At 40.6% G+C, this 25,883-nt stretch overlaps 1 protein-coding gene across 5 annotated transcripts in view; it reads right to left on the bottom strand.

The window, feature by feature from the left end:
• The window catches only part of FAR2 (fatty acyl-CoA reductase 2), a 155,436-nt gene that overhangs the window by 13,236 nt on the left and 116,317 nt on the right, over positions 1–25,883 (bottom strand). For all 5 annotated transcript variants that reach the window (XM_064462055.1, XM_064462074.1, XM_064462047.1 and 2 more), the window contains exons 3-9: positions 25,570–25,745; positions 22,703–22,882; positions 16,838–17,015; positions 15,436–15,480; positions 10,010–10,128; positions 7,342–7,409; positions 840–1,011 (exon numbers count right to left, since the gene is read on the bottom strand). In XM_064462055.1, the coding sequence (XP_064318125.1) occupies positions 840–1,011; positions 7,342–7,409; positions 10,010–10,128; positions 15,436–15,480; positions 16,838–17,015; positions 22,703–22,882; positions 25,570–25,745 (938 nt within the window). The remainder of the gene's footprint in view (positions 1–839; positions 1,012–7,341; positions 7,410–10,009; positions 10,129–15,435; positions 15,481–16,837; positions 17,016–22,702; positions 22,883–25,569; positions 25,746–25,883) is intronic.

Here is a 25,883-nt window from a genome sequence, read left to right as displayed (position 1 = left end):
GGAAGCAATTTCTCTCTGTAGCAGAATGTCAGAGAGAAATCAGAGCAATACATGAGCCAGGGATTTCCCTGCAAACAGCTGAAGCCAGCTTTCTAACTAGCAGAGGGGCACAGAGCGGTTGACATCAACACAGTGCTGGCATACCGCTCTTGTGTTGCACAATAAATTCTACTCTCTGGTGGCAGGGAGTAAAAGAGGACGTTGGCTGAGTCACGTTATTTACACCAGGACTCCTTCCACATGGGACACGTGTGCCTGTGTTCCTCCAAGACGTGACGCTGCCAAGGCTCAAATACCAATTGTAATGGTAAACTGTGCTCGTAAATACAATTCAAAATTTATTCATACTCAGAAACATCCTAGATTTCAGGGTGCTGAGCCAGTGCTTGCAACTCCTAATTATACATCTTTTTTATGGGGAAAAAATATATTGGAATGTTCTAAACCTTGCCAGTCCCAAGTCCTTATGCAAGCTTGAGTCTTTATTCATGACAGAGGCAATCACATCAGAAAGCTGCAATGTTGGAAATCTTGCTGTGCAGAGTACAACGTAACTACCAGTCCTCCTCTTCTGGCTTGGGAACCTCTGAGTTGTGTAAAGCTGAGTTTAAAAGATGTGCCGTCTCCTGGGTACGGGAAAGGGTGGGAACCCTTGGCTATGCTTAGCTACGGCCATGCAGTTCCTTTTCTTTTTGAGGAATCTCCTCAAGACAAGGCTTGGAGATGGGAAGAAGACCAGGGGCTCCAGGCTGGGGCAGCCAATTCTCAGAACTTGTTAGAGATCCACTCTCTGTAACAGTGGCAGGAATGCAAAAGGATGAGGGCCTGCGGTTTCTTACCTGGGCTTTCTCCCTGTGAGCCTCATGTACAGGTCGTAGAGTATGGCTGGTGCCTTGTGACTGACAGTTATCCAGTACTGGTTTATCAAGTAGTTGGATGTCAAGTGAGTGTTCGGTGTTCGGAAGGCCTGCTCCAGTGGGTTCCTTTTGAATGTGGACATGACATACTGCTCTGTAAGGGAACAGGCATTTTACTTAAAATCAGGTACTTAATTTCAGTTGAGTTGGGCACAACCATACCAACATGCTGCAGTAAAACCCAAGTTATGGTGCTTAACATGTTTAACCTACAGTTCTGTAAAATATGTAATCGTGTTGGACAAGATCATCTCATGGTCCCTTCTGGCACTAAAATTGATGACTCCATCTATTGCCTGTTTGAAACATAATCTGACTTAATAGCAGCAGACAAAAACATCCTTATCAGAACGCCAAAACGTAATGGAGGAAAAGCAGGCACTTGTAGCCTGAAACGCTTCACACCAGGGAACAGCAGTTCTGCTTTCACCTGCAGTAGATGTAGAAAAAATTGATAAGTGTCAACATATCTTCAGATCACTGAAAGCAAACTTCGATCTACTAGCATAAAACAAAAATGACATTTCTAATTTCTAATGAAATTTTCAAAAGTGTTGGTGTTAATACTTACACACATAGGGTGCTGCTTCTAGAAAGCCTTCATTATATTCTTTCGAACCACATCTGACCCACAACGCCAAACACCTCAGCCTGTTTTCAGAGGAGTTCTGGATGCACTACAGCAGCAAATCGTCTTGCATTCTCAACTTGAAAACTAATGGTAGGGTAGTAATCTTTAATTCCCTTTGTATGTTAGGGCACAAAATATGTTGGGCCTGATTCTGAGCTCTCGCAGTGGCACAGTGCCACAGAAGTGGCAGCTAGATGTGCATATCTGGGGCGTTTGCGTATTGCAGGGGTTTAATAGAACTACAGTAGTTGAATATAAGACTAACATCCTAGGGACTGATAAACAGATGGTGCTCCTATTCCTGAGCACCAGTGAGCTCAACAGAGAATATGTGGGCTTTTTTTACTTTTTTAAAAATGAATTTGAGAGTTACAACATCAATCTGTGCTTGTATTATAGTTTACTCTCTAAGCTTATGTTACAAATAGAAAATCAGATGAGAATTTACAAGTCACAAGAAACATCCAGATCATCCTTAGATAAGCAGATTCCAATCATAATATTCAGAGAGTTCCCTCATGTATCTGCAGTCAGCTCATTACTGCACTTCAAAGTAGTGATTTTTGCTGTACTCGTTCTAAGTAACAGCAACTAGAGGAGAGTCGCTAGCCACTTAGCTGCTAAGTTTAGACAATGAAGATTTAAAAAATAATACTATTTAGTTTTAGTGAAAGTTTGTTGTTAATTTTTGTGTCCTGTATACTGCAAGTTTAATGGCTGAAGACCAGTTGTCCTGAAACTCATCTTGCATCTGAATAACTAGAACTGACTGCCATCCCTTCTGTTTCACATAGCCACACTGCAATGATCTGGTAATCCTGTGGTCATCCTGTGGACTGCGGTATGGAAATCTTATCCTTTGCAGTGTATTCTCTCACTGACATAAATGAAAGTTGCAAGCAGCAAAACTGTTGCTATATAATCAGAAGTGAAATTTTCTAAAAGAAGAATTTCCTTCTGTCTTTTCTCTCTAAACCCCACAGGTTTCTGCCTCAAGCCCCAGCTCTGCAACAGCGCATAAGAACATGGATTAGTTTTTAAAGAAAGAGAGAATTTATTTACTCTTGTAGCTGCGCTCACCACGTACAGCACATGGAGCAATCTGACGGGGAGAGGACTGGGCGGGCAGGGGAGAGGCTGCCTCCATGCTGCGAGCAACCACTAAGAGCTTTGATACCACGAACGCGCTGAGCGCACACATCTGGAGGAGAGCATTTGTGGAGGTGAAGCACACCATCAGCCATGCTGCCAGCCCCGGAGGGGGATCCACGCAGGGTGCTGATAAATATGTCAACAGCTGTGGCAGCTGAGGAGAAGCTACACTTCCCAGTGGCAGATTTACGACCCTGATTGCCACCTGTCCCAGCTGTGCTGGCAGAGCTGTACATATGCATGCTCTGACAAAATGTCAAGGATTAGCAAAACTCCTATTTAAACTTTCCCTTGTAGTTGTGCCTGGCAAGGAGGGCTCCCTGCAGCAGTTTTACTGAAGATTCAGAAGGGTATTTATTCCTGGCAGAGGAGTGGCAATAAACAGTTTGGGATGGGCTACTGGGAAGGAAGTCACTGTCCTGGTCCAGCTCTTGGCAGTTTGTGTCTGGTTAAGCAGTGCATGAAAAGTTTCTTTCCTCTGTGTTAGCAGCGCGACCATTTACTACGATTATACTGTGACAAAGTCCTAGGTAGCTTAAATATAGAGAGACCTACTACCAGTTTGGAGAGAGCTGTGTATCTGTGCCCACCCAAGCAGCTCATGGATTGGGAGAGCAATCCCATAACTCTGCTGCTTCTCCCTGTAAGGAAGTTTCTCCAAGAGACACTTTAAATCCAAGGTTACTTACAAACCCTCATCTGCTTATCAATATTTAAGTTTATTTAGTTTCATTTGGTCACTTAATTTTCTGATGGTCACCTATCAGTTTCACTGGGAACCACTGACATTCTAGAATTGCGACAGTTTTGATATTGTCTGTATCATGCATTTATGGCTCTGTTTATTCAAATCCCGTTGTTAATATACCGCAAATCTAGTTTTCAGCTATAAACAGGTTGAGAAGGTTTCCCTTTGGAAACATGTTAAAGACATTACTGCCTTTTCTTTTCTATTTGCATTTTTGGTGCCTTTGGTCAGGGAAGCAAGAAAGAAGTAATCCGTAAGTGAAAAATGGAGCCCTTGTCATTTCAGATCATTGGCCACACACCAAATTCACACGAATCAGCAACACCCTTATCTTGGTTACTTAAAGCTTGCAGAGGAAGATGCAGCTGCAGTAAAGCAGCTGCAGTGTTATGCTGTGATATTACTTGGTGCAAGAAGCACATATGTCAAGAGCAGAAGAGATACCTGCTGAAAACTCAAGAAAAATTCTGAAAGTCAGGGATGAAAGCAGTTTTGGTTTAAAATACACATACAAAGGAAGTGAGACCAACCTGAGAGACTTACTGGAAGTCAGAATAACATCAGTTTTGTGTAACTTAGAACAGGTAATGCTATGGGCATTTTCTTTACAAACCTTCCTTACCCTGGCTTGTACCGACTCAGCACGATTGCACTATCTCCTAATTTCTGGAAAGCGTTCAACTTCTCAAGTGTGGCAAGTCTCTTATATAAGCTATAAGAGTTTGCTTTAGAGAGAGAGAGAAAGAATCAGACAGACAGACGGGTCAGGCAAGCAGAGAATCCCAAAAAGAAACACATCACCTCCAGGAGCTACTGAAACGACTGAGCAGATGGGTGGTCTTTCCCTCTGATCACAGCAGCGAATTCTACAACTCAAACGCTGATTTAGCAGGGGGAGAATGAGACACCGGTCTCACCTAGGTAGACTGTCAAGGATAAACTGAAATGAAATTCTCCCATGCTGGACATAATTTTAAAGCCTGTGTTGAGATTTAGTTTTGAGCAGAAATTGCAAACTGTACTTCACAAAGTCAGACTAGCAAGACTTACACTGCAGCCAAGCAGAATGCTTCTTCAGATTAATACTCAAGCTGTCTGACCACATTTTGGTAATAGCAGGAAAAATAACAGCAGTAATGGAAGACAATAAGAAAAAAATCCTAAGGCATAGCATTATTTGGAGAAGAAATAAATCAGTCAAGGTTTCTTTTAACACTAGACATTCGCCTGTATCGGGAGATTGGTAGAATAAACTGGCCCGCAATAGGAGTTTAAGCATAAGCTCTTAACTAGACTCATATATTTTTCAAATAATTCTCTTCTAGTTTCTCTTTCTCCTCCTTCCTCCCTCCAAGCTCATCACCTTTGTACTAAAAATGTTCCCATCTCAGTCACTTCTGTTGCCTACCCAGGGCATCTTCAGCCCACTCCTGTCTTAATTTCTCTGTTTGATCTTTCTCTCCCTTCCTCCTCTTCCCCTGAAAAAACCCTACTCCTGTGTTTGCCTGTCCTTCCTACAGCTGGTCCCAGTGTAAGTCTCTAACCAGGTAGCCCAGGTCCTCCTGTCTGCAAACCCCGTGTTTGATTTGCACTAAAAACTCAGTCTCATGCCAGATGACCCCCATTCCCTGCCCCCTGCTTTTTTCTCATCAGCTTCCAGTCTCTCTCCCACAACCCTTCACTTTAATGAGCAGTTACAGACCCTGTGCCAGTCTGGCCTCCCCAGACTCCTTGAACAGACTCTCTTTCCCTCTCCTGATCCCATGTCTCCTGTATGTTTGCATCAAACAGCTGCTTTCATGCTCCAGAAAAAGAAAAATTCTGAAAAAGCTGAAAAACCACTGGAGGTAGAGACCTGGCTTCAACTATTTCAACCTGAAAGGTTGGCAGAGCTAAACACAGAAACAGGCTTTTGAAAAGAGAAGGTGACAATTTGAGTAGCAGAAGCTGCCCCACTGCGAGGGAGGGAACTGGTGGGTGAAGTTCAGTCATTCTGTGCAGGGGATGGACTACTCAGTGGTAGCCCTTATTTGAGGGAGGTGATGGCTCTGAAAGGCCTGTTGGAAGCACCTGCCATGAGACTGGCAGCCTAGAAGCCAAATACCAGTGAGTAGACAAAGTAAGTAACATGAATGGGCTGAGAAAGCCTGTCAAACATATAAAGAAGATTTTAGATTGTATGTATTTACCAAAAAGAAATTGGTAGAAGACTGAATTGAGAATTCAAACTGGATGGCTCAGCCATAACAATCTAACGTGATAAACCTTTCCCAAACTCCTTTCTTAAACCATACAACATCTTTAAGGGGAAAATTTTGCTCTTCGATACTGCATCCTAATTCCTGTTCATGAATCTCTACCTAATACCCTCTGCAACCTTCTGCTCTCAGGAAAACTGTGGGTACAACATGTGGTAGAAATGGCTCCACAGTGTCACCCAAGGAGAAAATTTTGCCTTCAGTCCCATCACGCAGCCAAACTGCTTCTGCTGCACTCAGATGATTTAATTGCTAAATCCACAGTTATGAGCAAAGTAACAGAATAAGATCAGCTACAATGCATTAAGACATTGCTGTTTTCATCAGTAAAATTACACTGAAAATGGGTGAAGAAAGGCAGACCTCAGGCAGTAATGCTACGGTAGCTGTTGCCTAAAATAGCAGCCTGGGAAGAGCTTTGCATTTACTCCTGTGAAAAAGCCACAGAAGATCTGAATTTACGTGTTATGAAGATTGGTTACATTCTCCAACAATCATCTATGAAGCCTCACCTCTTCTCTCAGACTGTGACAAACCACAATGTTAGATTTCTCATAAAAAATATGTCAGGAGCGTGGTGTGATTTTTTCTCTACCCAGCCAGTTGCTGAAACCTCTTCCCCGCTAGATCACTTGATCAAATCTCACGGTGGGACATCAGTAGGATTTTCAGACGAGCCTTGTTCTGAAAATGCAATTATGGTCTGATTCTCTGCTGACACAGATTGCCACTTAAATAATGCAAAGACAAATGCAAAGCAAAGGCTGAGAGGTGCAACACCACAGTAGCGATTTGCCAGCATCCTGTATTTAAAGCACAAAGATATGAATTAATGTATAACAGAAGGTGAATCAGGTCCTGTACATCTGTCCACGAATGTACTGACTGTATGTAGTATTTCTGCTGCTTGGCTTCAGTAAGGGTGTCAGGATTTGTCTCCCTTTCTTTCACCTCTGCCTTGGAAGCATATCCACTTCAAGAAAAGTCAGCCACGAAAATAATTTGAATTCTTCCACTGACAAAATTCATGATCAAAAGGCAAACTGTACTTGAAGCCCACCTGTCATTTCAAGGTTTGACTTCTCAAGTCTACACCATTTATTTCTGTTTAGAAATTTCTTCACGGACAGAGGAAGAAAGGCGGCTCTGCTTCCTTAATACACTAGTTTTCTGTATTCTGAAAGTTAGACCTTCCTTTCTAAGAATACAAGATTCACTATCAAGGTTCCCCAAGTGATTCTGAAGCACAAAAAGAACCCCAAACTCAGCAACCCCAGCAATCAGAAGAAGATGTCCTGTTAGAGCTACACAGAGCACCTTCTCATAGAATTAAGCGACTCGTTCTCTATTCCTTTTTCCACCACTTTAATACCTCAGTGCAGCAAAGCATGTACTTTGCTGGGTTGTTCTATGATTATGCCCACAGTGAAAACTGAATAGACACTTTCCTGAGCTGAATGCCCAGCACCAGGAGCTTTTGCTCACAGGACCCTCACCGGCTGTCATTCAGCTTCCCACCTGCAGTTTGAACGGCAGACGCTGAATGACACCTAAATATAGGAAACCACCTTTTCAAAGCCTGACCGAGGAATGCTATTAATGTTTGACATATTCTAGGTCTAAATTAGACCTTACCCATTTCTCCCCAGAAGAAAGGGTTGATTCCGCCTGTTGTGCAGTTGTACACCAACATGTTTTTTGGTCTGGAAAAGAGAAAGAAGTATTATTTTAAGGTGTGAAGGAAAGCACCCAAAACTTTATTAATGGAACATGAAATCTAACAGCCCAAGAAACAGTAACATCAGCTCATAAAAATTGCAGAAAAGCTCATTTTTCATAAATATGAAAATATAGTATAAAACATGAAGTTTTAATAAGATTCAGGCAGATTCTAGAGAGCATATGAGGTTGATAAAGACAGATGGGTTTTAAGAAAAATCATCCATACATCATGTATCAAAAATTATAAAAACAATACAGAAAGCATGCATACTGACAAATTTATCTTTTTTTTTAATAGTTTCTCTTAGTATCCTGTAAATAATTGGTCCAAGCCAACCTCAGGGACACACTGTGTATTTTGCAATCATTTACTTAATGGATATGATTTGTGTTACTTTTAAACTCCATTTGTCAGGCTGGTGTTTACAAATCAATCCATTTCAACAAAATTCTCATATTAATAACAAATAAAGCTTGGTTGTTATTTGTGCATGGAACTAAACATAGATCATACTGGTTTTATTTCTTCCTTTGATACAAAGGAAGGATTAGTCAAACAGCCTCTTTGATCTAAGCCTGACTTGCCAAAGGTGCAAGTGATGCCATCAATACAGGATTTCTTCTTACTCTGCATTAGCAGTTGGAACCATCTTCCAAAATGCTAAAAGAAGAAGAACTGGCCTTCAACGGGATAGCAGCTTGGCTGGAAGATACAGCATCTCAGTGCTCCTAGGGTGGCTGTGGTGCTCAGAGACTTTCTCTGCTGGAGGAGGCTGCCTGTAAGGAACTTTTCTTTTTAAAACTCCTATGACTGAAGAGACCAGGAGCTAGAACCCCTAAACCTGGGATAGGAAACCTCGCACGATAATACTTGAAAACTACATTTGGACACTGCACAGTTTTAATGGTCCTTTTTTAAAATAATGCTTTGAAATCATGGCATTTGATGGTGTATTAACATTATTACTAATCCCTAGCAGACTTCTAGGGATGGTTAGGACTAATAGAAACATATCAAGCTCAAAATTCATGATCTTGTGTAACTCTTAATTACTGAGTAGAAGCCTGATAGAGTGTTAAACAAAATGCACAGTAGCACTTAATGTGTGGAAAATCTGCATTATGGAAATCAATACAGAAACTCACTAAGGGCTAAATCCATCATATATGCCCATATAGAAAACCTGAGCCACATACACAGCCTGTTGCAAACTGCACTGAAGTGAAAGCACAGGCTTCCACTTTCTCCAGTGGGTCAGGCCCATTAAACGCCAATGAAGAGGATTTCTCCATTTTCCCAGCTTCCAGTGAAGGGTCTCTCCCTGTTGATTTTTTCCCATTCTCCGGCCTCCAGCTGAGTTGGTGACCTTGGTAGAGTGCAGAGTTTTGCAGAGCCTCTACACCACGTAATGAAGATTGCAATTCTCTGCTAAGTTTTTAAATCTGATTTCTCTCAGTAATGTCACCTGCCCTGAAGGATACTGACTTTCTAATGAGATGATTTGGAAAAATAAAAAAAAAAATTAAACCATACACGCTATTCTTCAAGACAGCACCTAAACCCAAAACTCTCTCAGAGAAATTAAATTTACAGAAGGCTCAGGCTCTTGGTTGTTTTTTTTTGTTTACAGATTGCTAACCTTGGGGTTGTGCCCAGCTAGACAAAGCTGTAAATCAAGTTCTGCAATTGCTCCTTTGGCCTAATAATTATTTGTGTGGGAACCAGATTAAAAGCATGTATCTTTAGCAAATGAAGTTAGAAAAAATGGCACTTCTCTTCCTTTGGAGGGGGACAAAATGATGAGGAAAATAAATATGAAGAGCTGGTGACCTGCCCTTTTTAATCCTTTTAGGATCCCTGTATTCAGGTTGCTGTATGCAGCTCTTAGCTACCCTCAGCTCAGAAGGCTTATTCTGTCTTTCAAAATAAAATATTTCTGCCTTTTATTTGCCCAGTATTGATTTCTCAGAGCTGCATAAACCTCCAGAATAATTCATGTGGTTTACTCTGTAGCACTTCCTAACTAATGATTAAAGGTCAGAGTCAGAGGTTCACAGGAAAAGATCTTAAAACCTTAATGTCACTTATACATACCCTTCTCAACGGGATTTTTTTTAGATCATCTCCCCTATCATATCAGCCCATAATATATTTATATTGTCCAGTGACTTCCAAGGAAACCACACAGAGCATTTTCACCAAGAAAACTGTAGACGCCCCTTGAAAAGTCACCCACTTCAGCTGCCTAAGAAAGGAGGCCCAAAAAATGGCTGCTGCAAAGTGGCAGTAAAGGTCTTGGACTTCGGAAAAGTGACTTCTGAGAGAGAGAATTGTCAGCTGAGCTTATGTGGTACAGAGAAACAGATCCCACCTGCAGCTTTAGAGGCTTCCTAATTCTAAAGCCTGCCTTTATTGCTTTTGCTGCACTCTTAGTCCTTGCCAACCCAGGGAAGAAAACATGAACCAGAAAATGAATCAATAAGGCTCTTGCACAGGTTTTCAGTTAGCTTCTGGTTCCTTTTAAAGTCGTGGTGCAGGCACTAAATGCCCAAGTCCAGCAGAAACAGAGTGCCTTCCTACCTGTGCACAGCAGTGTACCACCCGGCCGCAAGGGTGAGGTTGATGGCAACGTCTACTGGAATCATATCTGCCACCGCTTCGTTGTTGGCGATGACAGTCCGCAGAATCCCTTTGCCTGCCTGTGGGACAAAGGGAAACAGTTACTGATGTAAGGCCATGGCAAGATTTCATCAGTTTGGACTGAGGACAGGTCTTCACGTTAGGAATTTTCAAGCCTGGCACTTACTGCAGAAGATTACTTGGTTTCTGTGAAAACAAAGATGGATCTCATGTGGATCCCACTGTTCTGCATTTCCAGAGGAAGTCTAAAACATGCTGTGTATAACAAAAAAAGCTGTGACTCTTAGTTAATTCAATATGAAATAAAGACCTCAAAAAAGAAACATATCTGAGTTTACTGCAGTAAAATTCCCTGTGATACTCAGAGTTCCATTTTCTTACGTGACACAGGCAGACAGAGCTTGGAGTGTCCCTCAAAGATAATAGTCACTTTGGAAATGACATTGATAGGCTTTCTGAAAAGTTTACTCCCTTTCCTTCAGATGTGTGCAGACCCTCCTGTTTCCAAAGCTGTGTCTGTTAAGCACAAAGACACAGTCAAGACGTGGCCCCTGCCTTGAAGAGGTCGCCACCCAGTGAAACTCAGGAAATGCCTGAGTGAGAATACAAAGTACTGACAACCAAAGAGAAGAGGTAGGCAAGAACGGAAGATTTTCATTTTGCTTTGGTTGGAAGTACATTTGTCAGGGGCCAGGCTCCCCAAAATATATATATTTAACCTGAATGCTTATCAAGAGGTTTCCCTGATGACCAATTAGTCTTTGGAGGTTCCACAGGAGAGACATGGCTGGAAGATGCTTACATGAACAGATGGCAACAACATGGCAGACTTCATCAGAGAGGACAATTCAGAAATATAGAAACGTGGAGGTGAAATGGGGAGAAGGAACTTAACCTAGTGTGTCAGGTATGAGGGCTGAACAGAGCCATTAAAAAACGCAGAGCCAAGGTTGCAGACAAGTTATCTAGCATTTAGGAAATAAAATGTGATGAATTTGAGTTTGAAGTAGAAGCTGAGGACCCAGTGAAAGAGCTGGGACATTAAATGCGCTAGTGAAACAAGGAAGTAAAAAAGCTCTTGTAATTTAGATCCATGTAAAACCAGACGGAAGGAGTCAGTGAAGGGGCAAAGGAACATGCTCTACAGATCCAAGAATATTTAAAAGTCAGGGCAAAGGAAATTTTATAATAAATTTTTTATTTTCTTCCAACCTGAGACTCATATTTCATCATGAAATAGCTTTCCAGTTTTGAAAGATAAAGTTTTACTACAGCAACTAGACAGGAAGTGCCTAGTTGTGCAAGAAAAACTTGACTGAAGTCTGGAGAGAAGAAGGATGTGATAAAACCAGCATTTAATACCTGATATTAACTTGTAAAGCATATGTCTACTGGCAATTGGTAGATTTTCTGGGACACCACATTCCCTATTTGGGAGGTGTTTATCTGGGTTATTTTGTTCTCTTTCTCTCCCCCTCCTTTCCCCTTCTACAGTCAGATGGTTTTGTTACATTTAGCTTGCAAGTAAGGGAATACCACTTATGACTGATTTAATTTTCATGAGCGTTCATGTCTCATCCTTGGTGCAGCTGGGAGAGGGATCATAGACAGACAGAGGCAACCATGTAAGGTTCCTCACATGACTCCGGACATCCTCCTCAAACCCATGGCATGCAGTTAACCTCAGCTGCCCTAAGCTGAACCACCGTTACACTTAGACATTAAAACCTTAACTTGCAACATTGCTATGGGTTGGGGTTGGTTGTTTTGTTTTGTTTTTGTTGGTTGGTAGTTTTTGTTTTGATCAATCAAGCTCAGCTATGAATTTTTCACTGCTGTGAACACATGCCCACAAGAGACCACTGTGTGATCAACTATCACATTTTCATAGGTACGCTAAAGACCCTTCTGAGGTCAGGCTTCAAAACTAGGAAGTTTGATGGATGTGCTGCAAACATGCCTATATTCAGAGCATCTTGTGATGGTCATATGCACATGAATGAATTAATAAAGACTTCAGGTTTAAGTGTTTTAAGTTACTTTTTACATTGGAAATGGTTTGATACTTCCTTTTCAGGTACGGCTTGATTTCTGTTTGCAGTTGCTGACATTTTTTCTCTTTAGTGAAACAAAAGCTACCTTAGCTGAAGCCTCCAAAACCATTTGGTGGTCTGAGTCATGTTTCTGGACAGCCTCCCAGCTGAAGCGCTTTGCAGACAGTCACTGTCCAGAATACAAATTAAACCATGATTCTGCCCTACAGCTTCACTGCCTTGAAGGGAGAAAGGTCTTTACATGTAATATGGAACAGCGAGACAAAATGCCTCAATTATAGTCCAGCAGAAATGTAATTAATTTCGTTTTGTTTTTCAATCAACAAAGCTTCTCTCCACAGTGGCTGGAGCAACTGTTGGCGAAAGAAACATAATTAGACTATCAAGAACAACTTGAATTCCCCTATTTCATTAATATTTAAAAGAAATATATCTATTTGTGGAATGAAATGATCAGACTCAAATATTATAGGGGTGACTTAGGAACAAAAAAATTTCTTTGCAAGGTTTGGAGTTCAGATTCTGCCCAGATGATCCCAAAGACCACGGAGCCAAATCTGAGTCTGGGGGTTGTTCTCCATATAGGATGATCTTGGGTTAGAAGTTGAAAGTGAATATTTTAGTATGGGGGGCACTTTAAGGAAAAACCCAAACCAACCAAACCACAAACACTAAAACACTTTCATTTTGTTTTTTTTTCCATCCTTAATTAAGGCTAATAAAGCTACTTGACTAATAAATACACCTTGAAATACAGTTGGCCAGGAGCGCTGGTTTTAATCACACAATTTCCAGGTAATAAACTAACATGTAACTGACATGTTCAAGGGTTAATTTTCAAACGACCGAACAAGATTTACCAACTCACCATATCCAAGTACAAGTCCAGCTAAGCTCAGTAGCATCTGGAGATGGTACAAAACAAACACTGTCTGTCAGCACTGGCAATCCCCCTTTGCTTCTCCATGTCACGGAGTCTCTGCTCCTGACTGATGCCAGCCAACACTGCTGCCTGTGGGACCGAAGGCCCATTGGACACAAACATCAATCTCATCTCTACACCCTGCACCTATCGTCATTGCTCTTTGGATCTTCTCTGTTAAGTCACAATATAGTTACATATCAAATCGCCATATTTCATTACGGAAGAGCTCAGTGCAGATGACACAAATTTCATTGTCTCTTTATTTCCTGTATTGAAGAACCTCAGAGCTTCAATCCTGAACCAAAAAATACCATCTCTATTTCAAAACTATTTCAGTACAAGTCAAAGTTTTTATATAAAAGGGAAGGGAAATTATTTACTACAGTGACCCTAAAACCTCAAAATCTTCGCTTTCCGTAGTTAATTTGGTGATAAAGATATAGGCTGGCATCTGTGTGTGAAACCTGGCCTAAATGAAACCACTATAAGGTTTGCTGTTGCATTCAACAAGGCTAGAAATATTTGCTTTGAAGAAAGAAAATATTAGTTTCTGGTACAAGTGGCAAAGGATAAGCATATAAAATATATGCAAGCTCCAGTGTAAGTTCCTAAAGCAGTCAGTATTAACAGAAGAGCGATATACAGGCAAAATTTCCAAATATTTAATCATTAGGTGTTTTTTACTTGTTGACAGATTAAAAGAAAAGAAAAAAGGAGGGGGAAAATGCTTCTTAAATGACAAAAGATTGATGGGCATGTGTTTATATGGCTGAAAGCATATGAATTTGGCCTGTGGTTCATAACGTACTCGCATATGTTACATGTATGACAGCAACTTGCTGTAATTTGTTACTTAGGTAATTAGCTTTTTGGAATAAAGAGCAATGCAATGGAAATCTTCCGTGTAACATCTTTCTTGCAAACTAACTCTGGACAAATTTTTATAACAGACATTTTTAATGCTCAAAAGTAAACATAAAAAATCAGAACTCATGGATATCATTACAAAAGCTACATGTCACATGAAAATGTAAGGAGTGGTTCTGTAAAATTAAGGAACTGCAAAACCTTTATTGGAATAACGAAAAGACGTCATGCAAGAACACAGAAAACAGCACGAGATGCTGTGAGTAGAGCGGAGGGAGGCAGTATAAGCTTTATGAGCAGTCAGCAACGAGTAGAAGGCTGCTAGATAATTATTCTAAAGAAACTCTGAGATGAATAGGAGCTAATAACACTTTGTGAACACAAATGATGCACTCGGGGGCTTTTGAATGTCTCTGAAATGTATAACTGGGGTTTCAGATAAAAGCTGGGATATACCTACTAATTTCACTAGTCCTGTGGATTCCGGAAGTAACTGTAGCAGTTTCTATTTATGCTCTACTTTAGGTACAAATGAGCTTTTTTTAACAAGATGATATTTGGATTTTATTCTGCTCTCCTATGATTGTAGACTACTAATCCTTTTATACTCTGCATCAGGCTGATTACAGTAGAGTTTTTACAAAGTAATCGAGTTGGACAAATCATACATGAACAAAAATACCTGCCCATAGCTATACAGCATTATGGATTGACAGACAGACCTAAGGTAATGATTTTAGTTCAGAAAAAAGATATAAGCCAGAAGAAATGGTACACAACTTTACTGTTTTCATAAGTTAAATTGTAATGATTCATATTACAGGGAGTATTTTATACAGTTATTCATTATTTACCGTAGCGGTTTGTTCCTTGCCATTTTGCACAGTAGTTATTTACACCAGTATTAAGCAAAAATATAGTGAATTATCCATATGACTGGCAGAGTCCGAATTGATAGTTACACACATTATTTAGATGTGCTCTGCCCATGGAGAATTCCTGTACAAAGCAATGGCAAATGAGGCCCAGAGTCTTTGTTATTGCAGAGCGGTCACAAACCATAGCAGTGGACTTGGAAGCAATACATATGAAGATAAATGAAAGTATAAGTAATGCTGCCTCGCAGCAGTAATCTGGCCTGTAAAATTAAGTTCTGTTATAAGATTCAAGCTTTGACATCTGTCAATTACCCCTAGTTTCAAGGATGTATCTTTTGCCCTTTCTTTGAAAATTCGGCCAAATTTGTCCAAAACTAAAACCCGCAATTCATGTTTAATGAACCAGCAATACAAATACTCTTTCAGTGTCCTTTCTGGAGCACAGCATAAACAGACAGTCTTCTGGGTCCTACAGGCATACAGATGTATGGCAAATGTACGACATCTTTCTACCACGTTCAGAAAATTGCTATAAACCTTTTTTGCACGCAGTTTCTAAGTGGGGCTTTAGAGTAACTTTAGAGTTGTTATTTTAGTAACTCCAGCTCCACTTTAAGGGGAGCTTAAATAGACTAGACATACCGCAACAAATATTCCACTTGTCCCGTTGAAGCTGTCAATCCAACCCTGCAAAAAAGAACAATGATTACTATTTCTTTCAGTTGAAAATAGTAACAGCCATGTTGCTCACATAGGCTTCAAAATGGTGGAAGGGCTACAATACTGTGGTGTAGACAAAGAAACAACAAGACAAGACAACAGTTAAGACATTTGCCAGCCTATCTGGGACAGCTGCCAGGAAGCTAACCAGGACAAAGTACCTAACTGATTTTAAATAGGGGATGCATTGTATGATACCTCATACTGTCTGCAATTTAACCATCAACAACAGAATCAAATTCTGTTCTTAGTAGCCACTTCTTTCCTATAATAACTTGGCTACAGGAGTAAACTCTGGCTTTAAACACTACAGTGTCTTGGTGCTGTCACACATGGTGAAAACAGTCCATGTGTTACACACCCTCCAACATACAACACGCAGATGTCACTGAGAATGATTTGATTACTCCAACTAATTCCTAAGGCAAGGAAGAAAAAAATACCACTCCACTTTTGAATCCCATCTTACTTCAGGTCAGGGAAACTGCCACTTGTGGGAGCTGGAGTTAGGAGCAGTGAAGAGCTGACTGACCTGAGACAGGTTATGACACTTAAGAGAGTTCACCCTGTCTTTCCAAGATGGGGAGCTTGGCCCACAGCCTCAGCTATATCTCTGCCATCTATGTCACGCTTCAAGCTGCATGAAAGCTAAAGGTGACTTTATGTTGCCCTTCCAATTTGGCTGCAGTGTTAGGGGATGTTATTCCTACCAGTATATTTAGCTTAGTGAATTATTTCAGTCCAGAAGTACAGCTGCGTTTAATTACTGCACGGCTGACATTTGTATCTGCAACAGGCTCATACAAGCGTGAATCCAGTGAATTCAACAACTACCAACATAAGACAAAGGTACTAGGTAACTACACGTGACATTATCAAATGTTTTCAAGGACCACATGAGGCCTAGGGTGCTCATCGGGATCTCATTAACAGGCTGACTGGGCCATGGAAAGACTTGTGACCGACTCTCAGATCTCATGTTTCCCCAGCTAAACACAGAAACTCCCCTGTCTGTCTGAGCACAATCCTCTGTGTGTAAGGCTGTCGGTTGCAGGTCCAACATTTTGTACTATTTTTATCCCAGCTCTTCTTATTATTGCTTAAATGTGTTCTTTTTACTTGCAGGCAAAAGTGTTTCCTAGAGATGCTGAAGAAGACTTGCTGTTCTACTCCAGCACAGGTCGTTCACCTCTTCCATGCAATTTCCTATAAACCTGTTTCTCAAGCAGACACTGCTACAAGTAGAGACAGATTGCTGACAGTACTGCAGCTACAGCTGTATCAATGGGCTCTCTGTAGGGAATTGCTATGTATTCATGCTTACTGGGAAAGGCTCATGCCAGCTAGCTCCCACGATGGATGGCCTGATGATAGCGATGTTCAAGTTTCCTTTCTCTTGCTGGATCAGGTATTCTGACAAGGCTTTGGTGTAGGTGTAAGTATTGGGCCAGTCCCCAAGCAGCTTGGGTGTGATGTCTTGAATGATAGATTCATCCAACCACCTACAGGAAACAAGGAGAACATCATTACCCACCATGCAGAGAGAGAAAAGACTGAGGCAAAAAAGAACAGTGAGACAGGAATTCTCACCTGAAACAAAGGATAAACAAGTCAAAGCCATTTAAGATAAAGCAAGGAGCAACTGGTTTGGATTTATAACAGCTCTCTGGGAGAAAGCTTACTTTTGTCTTCAAAGTGCAAAATATCCCTGGTAAGCTTCATGTTATAATGTCTAGCTCAACTTCAGGTATCTATACAATCTCATTCTAAAGCAATCTTGTGTGCTTTATGCTTCACTGCAATGTAGATATAGCCATGGTCTACAGAGTGATGGAGTTTTCCAACCTAGCACTCTCACTAAGTGGCATTCATCCTTAGCCAACACAGTCCCTATATACTCCCCAGTACATTTCAGGAGATTCTGGGTAACCTTGAGTAACTGAGTCGAGCAGCATTACAAAGGTCTCAAAAGCTAGAACAACGTACTACAGAGATGTTACTCCGGTAGCACAATTTACAATATTAGATGATCCTTCCTACTCGTTTTCCACTGGCTTGTTAACATAGGAAATAAGAAACTGTCAGTGTCAGCTGCTTTAGAAAAAAAAAACACCAAGTATTTTTTTAAGGTATTCAAGTATCTATTCTATCAGAAGCAGTTACATATATACCCTTAAAAAACTGGCCCTTAACACCATGGTGCTGCAGCAAGGGCCTAAGGCTCAAAGGCTCTTCCCTGGCACACTATCAAGACATCACTGGTCCTGCCAGCATCTGGGTCTAAAGGACAGGAACTGGCTGTACTTCCAGAGCCCTTGCACACCACTGCCAACCCCCAACAGGCTTTCAGCAGGCCGTTGTTATACCACAGAATCAAAGATTAACTCCTATAATCCAATTTGTAATTAAGTCAATGGACTTATAGTTCAGACTGAGCTGGTGTGCTCTTCCCAGGGGCATTGCAAGGATACTGTTTCCAGCAGATCTTTGCTTCACCCCTCCTTATCTTGAATTTCAGAAACAGGTGGAGGTCAAAGGGAGAGGAATAAGGTGGAGACTGTCATGCCTAGAGAATTACTTGATCACATCAGCTTAAATACGCAAACTTATGGCTCAGGTGGCACACCGTTTTTTCAGATAGTTCTCATCAGACACAGATGGAAATATTACAGCAAAACTGTTGTATTGGAAAACACTCATTCACTGAAACAGCAAAACAGTTTGCAGGGGAGGGTTGAATTCAGTCAATCTCTCAGTTTGGGAACAAGTTAAAAAGAATCTGACAGTTTTTTGCATATAGAATTTTTTTTTCAATAAAAAAAAGCCTTATGGAGGCACAAATACTTTCCTTTGCAACTCTAGTCCCATGCTTCAGAAACAGGGTAGAAAATATGAAGTTGACCTATGCAGAGGCTATAAGCAGCACACAATATTGACTTAATTTACAAAGCCTGTTAAGGCAGGCATTGAACCTAGCCTCCTCAGGGTCTCAGATAAATTGCCATTGTTTAAATCTGTCAATTAATTAATTACCAGCACTACCAAAAGGAGATGTCTATTTCTGCAGAGCCTGCAGGAAGACTAGGTTCATTTGGGAACTCAGATGAAGCTGCATACAAGTCTCTTTTTCCTCCTTCTTCCCTTTTTTTTTGTTTTTAATAATAATAAGGGCTTACAGGTTAGTGTTTCTCACAAAGCAAAGACAGGTGTAGAAATACAAGAAGAAGCAATTTCCCCTTGTCCTCATCCTTCAAGACAAGCCTCTCTGCATTATTTTAAGTGGTCATCATGAGGACCACACTCCCTGCCTGTCTCAAGGGTACCATCCTACCAGGTGATTTGATCTACCAGCATTACCATCATAGGAGCACCGAGCTGACAGTTCAGGAAGGCAAACTGTTCCTATTCCTCTGTGACCTACTTTGAAGGTTTTTAAATGCTAAATCACAAAGCTACTGCTTTCGTTACTGCTGCAATTACCCTGTAGAAACAAAAGATGCAAGTTAAACAATTAGTACCCTCCTCTTCCACCGCATAAATGCACCAAATTACTCTGCTATAGGAAAACATAACTTTCTGTATTAATCGCTTTGCATTAATAAGTCACTTTCTTTCTTGTGAGTGATGATGGATCTACATTTTCTGCAACAATGAAAACAGTTCTGCTTCAGCCCACGCTTCACTGTGTGCTATGTTCCTTACCTCAGCACACCCTTCAAAGCTGATTTCCCTCAGCTTTAGATTAAGACAAACCTTGCTTGATGTGGCAGATTATATGTTTCCTCTATCAATTGGGCAGCACTCAGAAGTGTGACTTTTGGTTTACACAGATTAGGCCTAAGTCTTTACCTGCAGGTTAAACATCAAAATACTGGAAAGCAGGGATATAATAGGAGGATAAGAACAGAAAAATAAACAGCTGGGAATCCTACTTGGGATTTCAACTGAATAAAGTATCATAAGTATGTATCAATTGCATGGCCAAAAGCTGATGCTTTTTAAAGGGATGTGTTATTGCATCCACTTGTGTGATCATGCCCCTTAATGCTCTTATAGAAGAGCACTTTAAGACAAGGGGTATTTATATTTCCTTGTGTCCTTTTTTCCTCCCCCACCCTTTTTGAAGGTAATAGTCTGATATCTGTTAATCTCCTTTCTCTGAAATGTTCTGTACCCAGATATCCACATATTATTTCTTCCATTTACATGGTGAATAATAAAAGGTGCATCTCTCCCATCTCCTTCCAACCCTGCTTTGTCTTCTCTCTAAGTAATCCCTTCACAGTCTCTCAGAGTTTTCTCTGTTCCATTCTGCCTGTATCATGTCACCCCAACATCACAGGGACTTTCCCCATCCTGCCTCTCCACATACTCAACAACCCCACACATCTCCTTCATATATTGCCTTTGATTTGCAGAACACCTTCCAAACCAATAACCTTGAAGACAGTGGTTTTCAACAAGGCCCACCTGATTTCAATGCCTTTGAAGGCAGTCGTTATCTTTGCTGTGAGCAATTATAATGCTACCTGCAAGCACTGTAAAGAAACAGATGCCATCTTAGCTGAGGGCATGCTGTGACTTCTGTCTCACCAAAAGTAACAGAAGGTTGTGAACTTCTGGAGCATGGGGCATAGGAAAAGCTGTAAAACAAATCAAAAAATCTAGTATAAAAGAAAACCCATCTCTAATTATGTGATTAAGAAAAAACAACCAAACATACAACCCAGATAAACACATCAAAGAACGCATCCGAAAGCCCATCCTCTGTCATTCAACATTCCTTTCAAACATCATCCGCTCTGCCGCACATACAAACTACGATAAATAAATTCTTAGTGTCATATACGAAGCAGCTGAAGTAGCAGCCTCTGGGGTAGCCAGGCACTTCTGCATGTTTCTGATTAGTATTCAGTCCTCTGCTGAAGTCTTTTCTATCTGAGCCATCAAAACTGTTTCCAAAGTGGCAAGTGATGGTTAGCTTCTTGGGGCAGTGAAATGTATTACTGATAGCGACGAACTCCAAAGGACATTGTAAAACTGAGTCAGTGGGGAAAAACGTGGCAGTTTAGCTTCGCTGTAAATAAAGGTAAGGTCATGCATTTAGGGAAAAGTAGTCTAAACTGGTCTTAGAGGCTGCTGAACTCAGAACTGGCAGTTGCAGCTCAGCAAGAGCTCTTGGAAGCACAGCTGACAGCTCTATGAAACCTCCAAGTCAATGAGTAGCAGCACACAAAAAAGTCATTGAAATTTTGGACATCATCAGGTACTGAGAACAAGACCAATGGTGTCATTTTGAAGCTATTTAAACAAAACTTTGAGTGACCACACCTTGAGTACTACATGAAGTTCTGTTTGGCCCTTGCACCTCAGGGGGGGACTGGAGTTAAAAAAAGGCAGAAAGGAAGGGCAACTAAAATAATCAAGGTGACAGATCAGTCAGTATACGGGGAGACAGTAAAAATGCTGGGACTCTTCAGGCTGCAGAAGAGAACATCCAGGGTAAATGCCGTACAGATTTACAGAACTGCAGAGGTAGTGGATAGGGCAAATACTGCAGATACTGCAATGCTGCAACTACATGACATGCAATGAAACTATTATGACAGCTTGAAACAGGTAAAAGAAAGCTCGTCTTTATGCAGCAGTTAGTAAATTTCTAGAACTTGCTGCCACAGGGGGTTGCAGAGGCAGAGTACCAGAAAGTTCAAAAAGGGATTAAACGAATTAATGGTCTCAAAAATGGGTCAAAAATCAATATGATGTAATACCCCTCGTACTACAGTTCTGGTTTCTTGGACGCTACATGGGGAATGGACTGCAAAAAGTATCCAGGCTTGTGTAGTTACCCTAAAAAGCATCTCTCAGTGCCACTGCTGAGGGCAAGATATTGGTCCACGTAGCCCATTGTGCTACAGCACTAGAGCATTTCTTATGTTTTTATCATGTTCCACTTGCTGAATAAATGATAAATGATAGATGACTACTAGCTGGAAGTAAACATAGCCAAGAATATGGGCTACCGGAAAAACTAAAAAACAGAAAACACTGATTTGTACTAAATTTTCCGAAGTAGTGCTTAGTTAAATTATTTTTTGGGCAAACAATTTTTAAAATATAAAACCTCAGTGGTTCTCCTGCTGGACATTAATTAATCTTTTCTCCTATTACCCTAAATCATGGTGAAGAAAGATTTTATACCAACAATTTGGGTTACTAGTTCACAGGTCAGTTGTTTATATGAAAACAAGTGGAATACCACTAGAAAATAAATGACAACAGAGTTACAGCTGTGGGAAAATCCTTTTAAGGGGAAGGTGTCCTGGGGCCTTTATCAGCAGATTTTGTTATTCTTTCTAATTATTCTTCATTTGGGTAGATTCAGTTAAACAACCCATTTAGTTGTTCCCCCGGAGTCCTGGATTCTCACACTGAACTCTTACTAAAACAGCCTGTTTCTGACTCATCCCCATATAACTCTGGTTTAATACCACAGGATTCTTGAAATAAGTAGAAACAGCACTGGGAAGCTGAAGTGATAAAGAAATGAATATAAGGGATATGAAAAATGTCAGTTCTTACTAAGGTAGCAACAGAGCCGAGTCTTACAGAACGAAGCATCACAACTCCATCGCTGATAGCAAATGTACTCATGCATAACTTATTCATGCTGGACTATCATGAAATCACACAGTCTTTTTTAAAATGGTGCATGGAAAAATTTAGAGGGAGCTGAAATCACAGGGTTACTAAGTGCGGGTTATGCTATTTTCTAATACTTTTGTATTTGGAAAAGTATTGTTAAGCTCAACCAAATGTTTATAAAGTGTGACTTCAGCAGCTCTCCAGATAAAAAGGCTCTAAAACAGAGCCTCTATTTCTTCTGTTTTCAAAAAACCTCAGTAAAGCTAGTTTCAAGAGAAAATCCAGAAAGGACAGAGTGACTGGATGGCATTCTGTGGAAAGTACCCCTCAAAACCACCTAGATTGAAAGCTCTCTCTTCCCTTGGTGTCACTCTTACTACGGCCAGCATTTCTTGCTAGCATGGTGTGTACGGACAAAGGCCATACAGCAATAACAGTAACTATCCACAGAAATCCCACAGGGTAGGTTATATGAGCAATTCGGAGGTCTTCTGCAGAATGAAGCAAAAGCAATGTCAGAAGAGGTTATGCAGTTCCTACTTACTCTACTAAATCGAAGAGCTTCTTGGGTTCAGCCGGGGGTGGGTAGATGACTTCGTCTATGCATTTCCGGACACAGTTTGCATAGGCGGTGGAGATGTGGATGAAGGCCTCGAGGTTCTGCATCTGCCGGGCCAGCTCTAGGAGCCGCTGTGTGCCCATTGCATTCAGTTGCAGGGCATGTCTAAAGAGGGCAGGGGAAAGAAACAAAACACATTTCGCTGGAAAGAGTATATCAAAGCTGAGCATTTTCCAAAACCCAAATAATGAAAAGGCAAGTAAGGGAAGAGGAGGGGGCCACAGCAGAGTGGAAAGCTTCATTGAAATGCAAGGGCTAAACCAGCTTTTAGAGCAATGCTGTTGGATTCACTGGTCTGGCCACAGAATGTCTCTCAAATATTTGTACTCAATTCAAAGGATCAGAGGTAACATTTCACTAACATCTCTACACCTGACATATTTGCCACCCCTTCCTGGAACAAATATTTCCAACACACATGACCACTGATGCATTATGGCTGCTACAGTGCCCATTCAACTTTCTCCTTACTGGACCACTGCTAAACCAGATAAACACATGGTTTCAGTAAGCAGCAAAGGGTCCTTGGGCCCAGAAAAACAGATTCATACTGAAAGAAGATACAATTAGAGATAGCAGCTTAAATTCCCAATGAATGGAGAAGAGAGCTGATAAGCATAAGAGGAAAGAGTCCTGGTTAGCAAGGTTGACCCTGAAGCACCCAGCACAGCTAGAAGTTATCCCAGAGACTATCTGCAATGGATCTCAGTAAATAGACATTGAATTTTGTTGCACGCTCTGTACTGGAAGAAAGGCACTTTGCTGCACAGAAGGGAAAAGGCCCAGGAGTAGAAGCTTTAGCAACATGTACAAGATTATGAATAATGCTATTAAGTACCATATACACTAAAGAAATTAATTATACTAACATTGAAAGGAAATTGTAAATAGTCCAGATGAATGAAAACAGAATCTAAGAGTATGATTAATGTTTGGATCACAATACCTAAAGCCAGAGATTTTTTTTTTTAGCATGCTGATACTAAAGAACAGCATTTTCTATAGATTTCTACTTCCTCCTGCCCTTCTAGCAGGACCTCTACTTGAGCTACCCTTCATATGAAAGTTGCTCTTCCATGTGCACTTCTATTCGATTGTATCCCTTCTGAGGGGGGCTGAACAGAATTGCGCTCAGAATACGGGCCCAGCATGGGTTTCTGCTGAGATATTCAGAATTTGTTTAGCCTTCTAGAGGAATATCATCTAACCCTGGTGATTTGTTACTCTTTATTTTTTCTATTTATATTAAAACTGCATCTACTAATATTTCAATATAACACAGTTTCTCAGATTTCTGCCCTCAGGAGTTCCATCTGGAGAATTCCCTAAATGTACTGCTTGTTGATGCCAATAATTCATTTAGTTTCTCTGTTTCTGTTTTTCTAGCATCTTGATAGCACTGCTTTTGCACCTCCCTTATCTATCAGCTCTCCATATTCTCTGGTAGGCTTTGGACTTCTGCTGTGTTTAAAAAATATTTTTATTTTTTGTGTTGCTAGCAAATTGCTGCTCAAAATTCTTATTTAAGCAGCAATATTGTGCTTTCTCATTTAACTTACTAGAGCTTTTGCCCATATGATATATTTTATTATACAGACAGGAATAATTTGATTTTAACAACTTCTCGTATTTTGCTGTTTAATCATCCTGGATTTTCCTTGTTCTGTTAAAGAGATGTTGACAGATCACATGCAATCAGCCTTTTAAATACTTTCTACACTGCCTGCAAGAGATGACCACTTTAACTTTTTCTTTCAACTTCTTTCTAGCTATCATCCTTATTAAAAATGTAGTTTCCCTTTGATGTTACATTCCACTGTGATGTATTTTTATAGCATGTTCATTCATGTATTGATTTAAGAACATTTATGGCTATTAATGCAGTGCAGTGCTTTGCTATTTATATCTTGAGCCAGGTTCTACATATGGCTCAATATTAAATCAAGAGCTGCTTCCTTTCTGGTGGGTTCTCTAATCAGTTGTTGCAAAAAGCAATTATTTATGGTGGACACAGTAGAAATCTATTTTATCTGTTGTAGCCTATGTATGAGCAAATGAAGATCGACATTAATAATTGTGTTTTCTTCTCTCACAGCTTTAGCATTTTTCAAAAAAATGTGAAGATCTGGCAATACAGATCATCGACCTTGGTTTATTGACATTTGTGATTTGCATAGGAGCACTTACACATCCAAACTTGGTTCAGTAGCTTAGTTCTGCTGTTCTTTCTTAATGGAACGCCTGCCTGGACAGGCACTCCCAAGGGAGCTCCTTCAGAAACTGAGCATTTATTTTAAGCAGTTAATTACACCGAGTTTTGGGTATTTTAAAGCTTGTGATAGGCTATTTTCTTAAACAACATCTCATTTTTCTCTTCAGTTACTCAGTGACAAAGAAAGGCCATTAACACTAGCTTTAGAGACAGACACAACATAGTTTCACTTCAAGCTGCCTCCAGCTAGTTCTGCCAAAACATCTCCCTCCTGACCTAGACCACTTTTCCCTATCCCTATTTTAGGTCATACTTTACTCCCTTACTATATCACAACCCAAGCTTGCAGCAATTCCTTCTGTTCTCATGGAAATCTGCCAAGATTCTTCACTTTTGACATGCATATACACATGACGTTTTCAGAGCATTTACATTGCATGTTCAGCACAGAACCACATGTAGCATGAGAGCATAAATGGAGAATTATTACCGCAGATATACAAGAGATGCACTGAATGATGCCTTATGGGCTATTGTGCATTCTGAACCATGCTTAGCAAATACAGAAAGCAGGACATACTTCAGGGGTTCATCAAAGCGAACTGTTGCCGCACAATGGAAGACAATATTGACCCGGGTCAGAAGCTCCTCCTCATCTTCAGCACTGATGGCCAGCTTGGGCTGAGTGAGTTCAGCATTAATAGGCTTAATCTTCTCGTGGAAATTAGGGCAATCTTCTCGGACCCTGTCAAAGACCTTGAAGCACAAACAGAGAGAGATCAGGTACAGAATTAGGCTACTGAGGTCACTTTGATTAGTAGCCAGTCTCATTACATCAATCAATAATATTGGCACAAAAGAGAATGCCTCGTTCTTTCAGAGGGAGGTGATAAA

Source organism: Phalacrocorax carbo, chromosome 1, assembly GCF_963921805.1.
Source record: "Phalacrocorax carbo chromosome 1, bPhaCar2.1, whole genome shotgun sequence".
Classification (NCBI taxonomy): domain Eukaryota; kingdom Metazoa; phylum Chordata; class Aves; order Suliformes; family Phalacrocoracidae; genus Phalacrocorax; species Phalacrocorax carbo.
This window is presented reverse-complemented; position numbering and strand designations above follow the sequence as displayed.